Consider the following 12071-nt stretch of genomic DNA (forward strand, 5'->3'; position numbering starts at 1 on the left):
AATCTAATAATAATTATTTTATAAAATATTTTTTTATTTGAAAATATATTAAAATAATATTTTATATTTAAAAAATTATTTTTAACATCAGCACATCAAAATAATCCAAAAATATATAAAAAAATTAATTTTAAACAATTGTTTTTTAAATTTCCATAAAAAACTATTTGGAACGCAATTCCAAACTACACCGTTATCTTTTCTTTCTCTCTAAATATAGTAGCAAAGATATAAAGGGTTATTTTTAGTTATTAGCACATTTAAAAAAAAATATTGGTGAAATAACATAAATAAAAAATATTGATGAAATAATACGATTTGTACATATCATGATTGAAAAATGCAAGATTTATAGCTTGATGCTATTCAAAATAGCAACATCCAATAAAAAAAATATTAAATAGGCAAAAGAGAGAAAACATATACAAAAAAACACCGCATAGACATATCGAAGCTTTAAAGGTGTCTCACTTGACTTTGACGACAGGTATGACTTACTCGGATCATCATTGGTAACATTTTTTGATATTATTGAATTCATCTTGTTAAAATATTTTTTATAATACCGGTGACATTATAATTAGAGTTTTGGTGTGTTTTCAATATTTTTTTTCTCTTCTCTTTTATGTTTATTTAATATTTTTTATTGAATGTCTCTATTCATAGTGAGAAGGTATAAATATAATGTTTTCTCAATCAAATGTGCTATTTCAATAATTCTTTTTAATTATATTATTAATTCAATTTTTTTAATTTACCATGCTATTTTTTTAAAAAATCCATAGATGGGAACTTTAGTTACTATTTCAAACTTCAACTGCTTAAGAGCCAGCCAGCCAAGCTAAGATTAGAAAGAGAGAATAACATATAAAATACAAAAGTGATGATAGTCACGTCTTACCTTACAACAATCCAACTCAATACCTTTCCTTCAATCCAACTCTACAGCAAAATTCTGGGCTTGACCCCTCATATAAATACAAAATTTCAAGAAAAAACCCTTCTCAAAATATATCCCATGAATAAAAAAAAAAAGACTGGCCCTATTTCTTGTTTCTTACTTAATTCTTTTGAGAAAAAAATTCTAACTTTTTCTCAAATTAACAACAATGACTGAAGTACTCCAATCATCCCCTTCTCATCACTTCCCTTCTCCTTCAAGCTCCACCTCTACACCATGTGTTGTCAGCACCAATGATGTTGACATCCCACACCAGCACCAACCACAGCACCGTCCTCATAATAGACCCCATGAAATATTAGACCAAGAAGAAGAGAGCAAAGAGAGGGAGAGAGAAGGGGATCAAGTGTCAATCGTGGAACTTCTGGTTGCTGCTTTTAGGAGGTCTATTGTTGGGTGTAGTGTTACTGCTAGTACTGGGAGCAAAGACCTTTGCAGAATGGAGATTGGGGTGCCAACTAATGTTAGGCATGTTGCTCATGTTACTTTTGATAGGTTTAATGGGTTTCTTGGTTTGCCTGTTGAGTTTGAGCCTGAGGTTCCCAGGAGAGCCCCCAGTGCGAGGTTAGTTTTGGAAGGAAATTTATTGGGTTTTGTTTTTCCCTTAATGCTAAATTAATTGGCTGCTTGCTTGGTTTGTTTTTGGTTTTAGACATACAGCTGGTATAACTTCTAGATGTTTAATCATAGGTTGTTAGTAGATGATTAATTTTGGAGAAACTTTTGATATGGGTTTCATTATTTGTATTATAAAATAATTATTTTGTTAAATATGTTTCTTTTGATGTTCATTTTCTCGAAAAGTTTCTGCAGATGGTCATATCACCAGGAAAAGTAAATTTGTAAAAATTATTTGGAATTTGGAGTGCACTTGACTCACAAAACCAGCAGAGAACAGCTCCACTAATCTAAGTATAAGTCGCAATCTGGCATGGTTAAATTCTGAATCACTGTAGCAAGTCAAATTGTATTAGCACCTATCAACTGGCATTGTGACAATTAATTGTTTCCATGTTTCATCATTTTCTTAGGCTCTTAGACATTGCAGAGAACTCTAGTCTTACAGGTGGCTATTCAATTAAATTTCTGGTTCGCCAAATGTTTGGGGCTGCTGCATGTGCATAATGTTGTAGTTCTTTGAATCATAAGGTGTAACTGGGTGAGCATTGGTGGAATATGTCAATGGTTTTCTGTTGGTGAAGCCTGTTGCATGTTATACGTAGAGTTCCACTTACATCAACCTTTGAATTCGAATACTGTCTCTCCTTGCAAGCCCTTTCAAGTTATTTGTATTGCACTTTTTCTCTATATTTGGCAGTCATACAGAATTTTCATCTTTTGCCTGTTCTGTAAACTCATTTTCAGAAACCTCAGCATTTTATACTGATGTTGCTTTTGTGTTGACCATTTGACATTGGCCACTTTAAATCTGTGCTAGCACCATTGTTGCCAGATCCTGTGGAGTTGTGAGTCTTGATAGTGTTCTGCCCATGGCTTGTGTCTTCATTAACTGCCTATTAGCCATTCCGCTATGTATAAAACATTTTATCAACCATTCCGAGATAATCTTTATTGTTTAGTTATTTCTTAGGCATTTAAAGCCAAGAGTTGTTTTACTCATTTTGTAGACTTAGGTGATTGGCCAACATTTGCCAACGTGAAAATGATGAACTGCTGCTGATGACTTAAGCTGAACCTTTATCAAGTTACCAGGCCTACTAGAAAAGGATCTCCATGCTTTTGCCTTGATATGGTGCAGTCTGTGTGTGTGTATTCAGGTTATTCTACAACAGATTAGTTTCTTGGTATTTCTGTTGAATTGTTAGTTGTCATCTTATTCCTTCATTTTATCAACCAATATAACAAGAACTTATTTTTAGATGTTAGCAGTATGTCTATCTAGAAAAGTAATCTGAACTTTTATACGTGTTGTTATGTCAAATTTCATGGAACAACCAAGGTTTCTGGACTTTGTTCTCCATCTCCATAATTATTTGAGATATTTAGATGCTAGTTTCTCCTGTTTGATATTGTAACAGTGTCTAAGCTAATGTTTAAATATTGACTAAGCATCCTTCATTTGTAGTGCAACTGTTTTTGGGGTTTCAACAGAGTCCATGCAGCTTTCATATGACTCTAGAGGAAATAGCGTGCCTACAATACTCTTGATGATGCAGAGACAGTTGTATGCCCAAGGAGGTTTGCAGGTACATTTCCTTTCTTCCAGTCCATGTGTGCCAGATGAATTATAGTTGAACCAACTATGTCCTAGGTGCACATATAGCATAACTCAACTAGTGTAGTGGCTCTCAACTTCTGGGCATAGTTTTTGGTTATATGAAAACTAGATGCCTGTGTAAATTTCTGGAATAAACAGACATCAGATCCTCAAACTGGACTGTGCAGGCAGAAGGAATTTTCAGAATTACTGCAGGTAACAGCCAGGAGGAGTATGTCAGGGACCAATTAAACAAGGGAGTGATCCCAGAGGGCATTGATGTGCACTGCTTGGCAGGCCTTATAAAGGTACAATGTGGCTTTTTGCTTATTGTTTTTCATTCTATGAGATCGTGTTGCATGCAAGCATTAGGTTGCCACTTACCAATTCAACATTCCTACCTGATTTTGATTCTTTTTTCCTGTAACTAGATTTTTGGCGTTTTCCAACATTTTTATTTTTCCAATGCCAACCAGTTTGGCTTTGAGCTTGGTTGAGTTGAGCTTTCAGATTTTTTTTGGATTGAAATTTGAAACCATTGAAGGTTGTCTGCTATCCAAACCCCTGTGCACATCCATTGATTCATATGAACTTTGTTTCTTCTCCCCAGCTGACAAGATATTTTGCATCAATTCTATGTATTGGTGATTCTGTAGGCATGGTTTAGAGAACTTCCAACCGGTGTCCTGGACTCTCTGTCACCAGAGCAGGTAATGCAATGTCAGTCAGAAGAGGAGTGTGCTCAGCTTGCAAGGCTCCTTCCCCCTACAGAAGCTGCTTTACTTGACTGGGCAATAAACCTGATGGCTGATGTTGCGCAAATGGAACATCTGAACAAGATGAATGCACGCAATGTTGCTATGGTGTTTGCACCAAACATGACTCAAGTGAGTAAATTTTCTCTATTTTTCTATATGGAAATACAATAGCCAATTCCATGCAATAAACTGACTTTTTAGTGTGTCATAGACAATTCCTACTAGGCTATGTGGCGATATATGCATTCACCATCTTTCCTGGACCATCCTGCTCTGACACCAGATTGTTGAAGAATATGAATTTTATTTTAATAGTGGATCCCTTAGCTTAGTGAAAGGATAATTATGTACTTGTTTTCTAATTGGAAAACTCATACGAGTTGATCAAAACATACAATAAGAATTACTGCATACAGGAACGATCTAGTCTTACTTATTTGGCTTTTTGATGCAACTTCACATGCAATGGTCCGCTTTTTGAAGTGAGCAACTCCAGACCAATGCCACACCTTCTCTATCAACAACTGCAGCAGTTATGATATTAAAAAATTTCTCGCTGAATTACTGTTTGGTCTATAGCTTTGACATTGCGATACACAATCTTCTTTCAGTCTAGCTGCCAAATAGTCTCCAATAAACTGTAGCCTTGGTAAATGTATAGTTCAATGACAGCCTACTTCTTTGACTGCAGATGTCTGATCCTTTAACAGCTTTGATGTACGCTGTTCAAGTGATGAATTTTCTCAAGAATCTTATAATTAGGACACTTAGAGAAAGAGAAGATTCTGTGATAGAATCAGCTCCAGCTTCCCGCCTTGAGCCTACTGATGAAAATGGGCACCAAAACGCTTCCCAGCCATCTTGTGAGGAGGATGAAGATGCCACTGAGGAGAATGAATGGGAGAAGTCATTTGTTGCTGGAGAGCCTGCTCTCGAGAGCCCTTCTCAACCTATTCAAGATGATTCCAATTCCGTGGATGGATCTGCTAGTTTCTTAAGTTCTATTGAGAACATTCCTGTAGGAAAGCGATCTCTGGTTGATAATTGTCCTTGTGAAGTAGCATCTCAAGTGAATGCCTTTAAAAATGAACACCATGAGGGTGGCCTTACATATAAAACTGGAGGGGTCCAAGCAAAAAGTTGCAAGAGCCAAACTGGTCAATCGAGTACTTCATATTTCAAAAGAGGGAAGGTGAAGGAGCAGCCAATAGTTAGAGCTGCTGGGCCTATAGAGAAGGGCAAGGGAACTGGCATCGTAGGTCGCATAAATCCAAAGACAGAACTATTTGAAGCTTGGCGCTGAAGGATTTGAGTTCTGTACCAAGCTGCCAGCTTGTGCCAGACAAGCTAGCATTGTTGTGTGTTTTCTTTTTTATATGTTTTGTATGGTTTTCAGTGTGCTTTTCCGAGTGTTTCTGGGTGTTCATTAACCTTTTGGTGCTTCATGTTTATATTTCCTTAACCGGTTCTAACGTAGTCTTTTCATAGTACAGCTTCTGATCAATTGAAGTATCCCTATTCTACGACAACTTTTTACTGAATTCCAGACTTGAGCAGCCTTCAGTAGCTTTTTCCTAATTAGCGTAACAATACTAAAGTTGGACGATGTTTTTTACCGAGCCTGTCCTGTTCTTTTCTAAAAGTGATTGGCTGACAAGGTTGTCAGTGAACAGAGATTAACAACTGTTAATTAATTTGATAATTTCTGGATACATAAGTTCTTCATTTCTTCTTTCCAGAGCGAGGAGAAATTATAATTAGGAACTGAATTTTGAGAGGAGGCAACCTCATAAATCACATAGAATGTGGGGGGAATGTTGCTTGATTCTAACTGTTTCAAAAGAAAGTGTAGCTAAACTAGCAAATTCATAATAAACTAATAAAATAAATATAAAGAAAATGAGTATACGAGATTGATGCTATTTACAGAATAGAATTTTATTTAGATGTAAAACCTTAATCTTATATAAACAGTAATTGACAAATAAAGACTTTACACTCTAAATCCTATTACACATATTCTTTATTTACGTGTATCTTTCTATCAGTTTTATTTATGTGTTGTTGTATACTGTAATATCCACTAGTTTAACTACTAAAAACTCATGTTTTGAATATGACTTGATTGATATGAATTTTAATTTCTTTATTTGATAATTGACTATTGATCTTAGTTGTCTTTACTAGTTGATGATCAATTTCATTGATCGATAGTCCATTCCATCTTCTTCACTAATTTTTTATGTGAATAATTATTGTTTTTAATTAAACGAGATGTGAATGTTTAGTTTTTATATAAACAATGCCCTTCACAGGAGCGGAAGGAAGGGGGGCAAGCAGGGCCCGGGCCCCCCCTAAAATATTCCATCCCTGTAATATATATATAAAATTAAGTGTGGGGGAGGTTTTTTATTCTACAAAGGTGAGTTTTTTTATTGTAATTAAGTGCAATTTTTTAATTTGATTTTTTTTAAAATTAATTTACGTAGCACTAATATAAATCCTGTAAATATAAAATCATTATTTTGTACAATAAATTCTGCAGCCGGTCAAAAATAAAAATATAAATATGAATCATAAGTAAAAATTTTCAACGGAAAGATTGAAGCAGAGCTATCAATTAATTTATTTTTCATCAAACAAGGTAACTTAAATTTAAAATCTATTTTTATTTTGTAAACTTTTGAGATGTTTGTTAATAATTTGATGAGGTTTTTTTTTTTTATAATTCTACCATTTTTGCTTCATTTTTTTTCTTAGATCTGCTAATTTTACCAATTGTTTTTTGAATTCTTGTTATAGTGCTTTTTTTTGAATTAATTAGATATATTTTATTGGTTTGTTTTGATTATACTTTGATTTTTTTTATGTTCTGTTTTTAGCAGAATCACCAAAATTATCAATTTTTTCTCACGATATATGTTTTGATTTTAGGTTGAACCATGAACAAAATAAGAAGAATTTGATTTTTTTTCAAAAAAAATATTGATAACTCGCAACCTAGTGAACCATCTCCAATGTGTAATGTTAAAGTTATGATTGAGCAACTCCAATGCGCCTCAGTTTACAAAGAACCTGCGTTGATTAGTGAGAATAGTTTTTTATTATTTTATGCTTTATTTCAAAGTTTATTGAACATAAATAATGCTTCGTTTTAGCTAATGTTTCTTATATACTTTGTATGTTTATATTTGAAAGATATAAAGACCAACAATATTAAAGTGATAAATATATTATGAAGATGAAATTAACTTCGTTGCTTTGACTCAATTTGGTATTTCTTCAAACCTTTTATCTTATACAAAGATCATTATATGTTTATAGTAAGTTATTTGAATAAAATTAAATTATACAGGTTTTTTTATAATTCATGTACAATAAAGTAAAATAAATATTATATTTTATTATATTAATTATGGCCCCCCCCTAACCAATAATTCTAGCTACGCCCCTGACCCTTCATATTCCATTATTTAGCATAAATAAAGGAATATTGACATGTTTTTTTATGCTTAAATCAATCAACAAATCAACCATTACACAATGTGGTTAGCTTGTTGGATTAGGCTTAATCTTGTCTTGTGATGATCGTGTTTATGGTTGATTGTTAACACCACATGTTAGTATTATGACATGTGTTTGTTGTTGTTGTTGTTGATTATTGACCAAATAAATAATATTTATTTTAATCCCAAAACATGTTTTCTTAGTAAGGTGTATGACTTAACATCATCCTTTCTTACCATTGTTTTTATACATTACATCCTAATGAACTATGTCTTGGTTTGTCGACTTGGTTGCCACCTACTTTTCAAGTCTAAGAGATTCTAGTGATTGCTAGTCAATTTGTCATCCTCATTATTGAGTTTGATGACTTTTGTTATGGATGATACTTATGCGATTCTTCATCAAGAGGCTTTTAGGCTAAAAAGGTCTTAGACACTTATTATGTGTCAATCTATTCAACTTTTTCCCCAAGTCTTCTCCCTTAGATAGAATTGTATGAAAAGTGAGACACCTATATACTTCACAAAAAATTTTATCATGAATTTTTTCAATACTTTGATAGTATCACGATCGATATACCTCGTACACAAGTGACTAACTCTAGCATTTGTCGTGGTCATTTAGGCATGTTCTACTATATTTTTTCTTTTCCAAAAATTTCTCTCAATTCAAGAACATCCACTATTGTTGTTACCTTAGAAAAATGGTCTGAGTATTCTTTATTTTTTCTACAGCTTTGGTCTCTCTCTTTATATATATATATATATATATATATATATATATATATATATAGCCTCTTTGGACTTTTTAATATAGTGACCTTAAATGTTTATTTCTTTAAAAGTTATACAACAAATATCAAATGCTACTGAAATTCTTCAAACTCCTCATTAGAGTTTGAATCAGCCACTTAATGAGCCATCACAACCTTTTGAAATAGTCAACTAGGTATGTTTCCTTTGCTAGGCAACAACAAGTCCTCGAGGTATTGGAAGACTAAGATTGCCTTACTAAAAGGCAACATGTAGGGCACTAAACTATCTAATTATAAGTTGAGTTAGTTGTAGATAATATGGTTGAGCCATGTAATTGGTCTAATATTTCCTATATACATGTGGAGTAATGAACACCTTGTATGTGATCATGCTTCAATGTTGCCAGGGTTGTTGTTGTGTTTAATGCACAACCATGTGATACCCAAGATATGGTTGGTAACTCCTATACATTTCCTTTGAAATGTTTGGTGTTGGAAGATTCTTTGGTACTTTTCCCCTTAGTGTTTGTGTGGAAGATCAATTATGCTTTATCACACTGTGAATTTGATTAAGCTGCTCGATCACGACCTACATGGTTTCATTGACTATAATAATGTTATTGTGGTTAGCAATATTTGTTTTTTTTTTATCTTTAATTGGATGGCTATCAAATCGAGGTTAGATAAAGTTGTTTGTTAATAAAAGAAAGATCCTTCAAGAGAAGCCATTGGTGACCGCTTGGATTTTGACTATATTAGTTATGACCACCTAACTACACCATCAATTATCAGAAAAGAATGCGTGAGGTTAAGTTGAACGTGTAAAAATGATGACATTATTGTAAGTTACATAGAAGCATTAAGATTATATCCATTTATAACTCTTTGTTTTTTTTAGGAGAGTTAAATGATGAAAAACTATCGTGTAACATGTCAAATTAAGACTGCCTAATTGGCTTTATGTAAGCAATTGGCTATCATATTTTTAATGGCCATGTGATTGATCTTTATCAGTTATTTATGTTGATTATTGGTCAATTATATTGATGAAGTTGTTACTAGTTTTGTTTTAGGTGGCATGATGAAAAATCTATTATCATGTAAACAAATCAATCATGCCAATCTATTGTTGTTGGGTGGAGTGATTTGTTAAGATAAATTGATCCAACTAGGCATCCTAATCTGTTAATCAATTAGATAATTTCTAAATCAATTATGCTAACTATATTTTTTTTTAATTTGGAGAAACTAATAGAATCTTGAGTAGAGACAAAATAGCAAGGAAAACTCTACTTGATTTTAATAAATTAAAAATAAAATGCAACTAAACTAAACTACGTAATAAAGCAATAAAAGAAACATAAAGTTGTAAAGGCTGAAAAAAAAATTCAATAGGTGAATTGCAGAAAGAAGGTAACATAAAGAAAATGTGTATATGGGGCTGCAAATCATTTTTAGCTATTGGATAATCTATTATAATGCTATGGAGATTGAATTTCACATATATTTAAAATCCTAATCCTACACAAACACTAAATAAAATAAAAAAAAGAACCTTATAATCCAAATCTTAGTACAATTCTTACTTTTTAGTTGTGTGTATCCTTTTAGAGCAGATATATGTGTTCTTGTTATAATATAATATCCACTAGTTAAATTCAACTCTTGTATTATTATAAACTTTTAAATGTTTTTTTAAAAAATTAATATTGATTAATCTAATAAAATCATATCCTAAAAATAAATGAATATTCTAGACTCATATTTAATTTAAATTCACAATTACTATTATTTTATTAAATAATATCAAATATAACTTGACTTCGTAGTTTTATCATGAGAATGACACATAATTAACTATAACATCACAGAATTTTAAGCAACTTAAGAGATCTTAATGTGTATTGATCTAGTAAAAAATATTACACATCAGCTTACAATTGGTTTAAGTAAAAAGAGAATTGTGTAATAAAAAATAATTAACAATAAACATAATATAAGAAATTGTGATTAAAATTTTTTAATTGAAATTTATTTTCAACTTTTTTTTCAAACTTCATATCAATGTTTTACATTTGTGTATTGTTTTATGTACATAATTGGCAAAATTAAAGGACTCATTGAATGTTTGATTTTTTTTCAAATGGTGAAATGCCATCGATTGAGATTCAAATTTATGTGAGAATGCTTGATTGAATATGTTTTTTATTGTAATTCTTAAAGTAATATATGGACATGTTAGATGTTTTGGTAATTTTTTTAGAAAATAATAATAACATAAAAAACAATAAAAATAAATGATGTATCAAGTTGAGAAATTGTTGATTTTAGACAAGCCTTAGTTTTGAGAGCATGATCTAAAAAAATAATATCATAAATAACAATTTGAAGCATGTTTGATAAATATTAGAAATTATTAATTTTGGTTGGATTGTATTTTATTTGTTAATTTTTCAAAAGCTATAAACATTGAGTTTAATTGAAAGATTTAAAACCAATGAGAAAATACAAGGAGAAAAAAAAAGTTCAAAATTAGAAATAACAGGTTAGGATAGACTGAAGGATAAAACAGTAATGTACAATCAACATTGACATTAAAGTGGGATGTGCATGTAAATAATTTGTTAGGGAGGAGGAGATGGACAGGGGCGGAGCTGGAATTATATAATAGGAAGGTCCAAAACTCAAGATAAAATTTATTATTAGAAAATTTATCTATTTAAAATAAAATATATTATAATATCCTATATTTAAATACTAAAAATACAAAAATTTAAAATATTTTGCAGAGCCCGAGCCCTTGCTCGCCTCCCCCTGGTTCTGCCCCTAGAAATGGGTTTGTATGTTGTGTAAGTGAAATCTCCTTAGTTTTAGCTGCAATGAGAAGATGACTTAGCTTTGGTTTTTAGAGTTTTTTCCTTTTATGATATGATTCAGTTTAATGGAGGGATTTTGGATTTTGAATGTTTGGTTTATAATATTAACAAGGTTGTAATCTTCACAACCAATTAATTCTTAACAAATACAAAACATCTTTTTTTAATATTTGATTTAACCAAAGAATGATACATTTTATTGTAGTTTGTTTTTCTATTGTGGACTAGCATTGTTCCTTTTATTGTTGCTCCATACCCATGCATAACTTTTATTTATTTATTTTAATTTAGCACGTCATTAGAGTGAAGTGTATTCGTAAATAATTGGTCAATGGAGGGATAAAGTAGGGTAGAGTTTTGATTGTTATGTATGTTTCCATACACATTACTTTCCTTTTTTTTTTAATTTGTTGCATCATTAGAGTGGGAAAAGATGAAGATTTTTCAAAAGGGATCTTATTATAATGGGTGACCTACCTAAATTAGAAAAATACAAAGAAATGGTTTAATTGTAATGGATAACCTACCTAGGTGAAAAAATATAAAGAAAGGGTCTCATTGTAATGAATGACCTACCAAAATGAAAAAATATGAAGATTTTTCAGAAGGGGTCTAATTGTAATGGGTAACCTACCTAGAAGAAAAAAAATACAAAGAAAGGGTTTCATTATAAAGGGCGACCTACCCAAGTGGAAAAATAAGACGATTATTCAGAAGAGATCTCATTGTAATGAGTGATATACCTAGATAGAAAAATACAAAGAAAGAGTCTCATTGTAATGGATGACCTATTCAGGTGGAAAAATACAAAGAAATGGTCTCATTGTAATGGATGACCTCTTCAAGTGAAAAAATACGAAGATTTTTTAGAAAGGATCTCATTATAATTGATGACCTACCTAGAAGGAAAAATACAAAGAAAGAGTCTTATTGTAATGGGTGACCTACCCAAGTGGAAAAATACGAAGATTTTTCAGAAAGGATCTCATTGTGTAAT

The 12071-nt window shown here is 31.6% G+C and overlaps 1 protein-coding gene across 1 annotated transcript; it reads left to right on the forward strand.

Annotated features, from left to right (window-relative positions):
* Positions 1-903: 903 nt before the first annotated feature.
* Positions 904-5466, forward strand: LOC7465261 (rho GTPase-activating protein 5). Its single transcript, XM_002322785.4, has 5 exons — positions 904-1525; positions 3048-3168; positions 3368-3487; positions 3836-4066; positions 4629-5466. The coding sequence occupies exons 1-5, from the start codon at positions 1110-1112 to the stop codon at positions 5238-5240; spliced, it is 1500 nt and encodes a 499-aa protein (XP_002322821.4). The 5' UTR covers positions 904-1109; the 3' UTR covers positions 5241-5466.
* The last annotated feature ends 6605 nt before the right edge of the window (positions 5467-12071 follow it).

This window comes from Populus trichocarpa, chromosome 16 (genome assembly GCF_000002775.5).
Source record: "Populus trichocarpa isolate Nisqually-1 chromosome 16, P.trichocarpa_v4.1, whole genome shotgun sequence".
NCBI classification, from domain to species: Eukaryota; Viridiplantae; Streptophyta; class Magnoliopsida; order Malpighiales; family Salicaceae; genus Populus; species Populus trichocarpa.

What these genes read in the sequence shown, in the direction of transcription:
- LOC7465261 (XM_002322785.4), top strand. Translation starts at nt 1,110, where the DNA reads ATGACTGAAGTACTCCAATCATCCCCTTCTCATCACTTCCCTTCTCCT. An exon ending in AGGAGAGCCCCCAGTGCGAG is followed by an intron (nt 1,526 to 3,047) that starts GTTAGTTTTGGA and finishes CTTCATTTGTAG; the next exon opens with TGCAACTGTTTTTGGGGTTT. An exon ending in ATGCCCAAGGAGGTTTGCAG is followed by an intron (nt 3,169 to 3,367) that starts GTACATTTCCTT and finishes TGGACTGTGCAG; the next exon opens with GCAGAAGGAATTTTCAGAAT.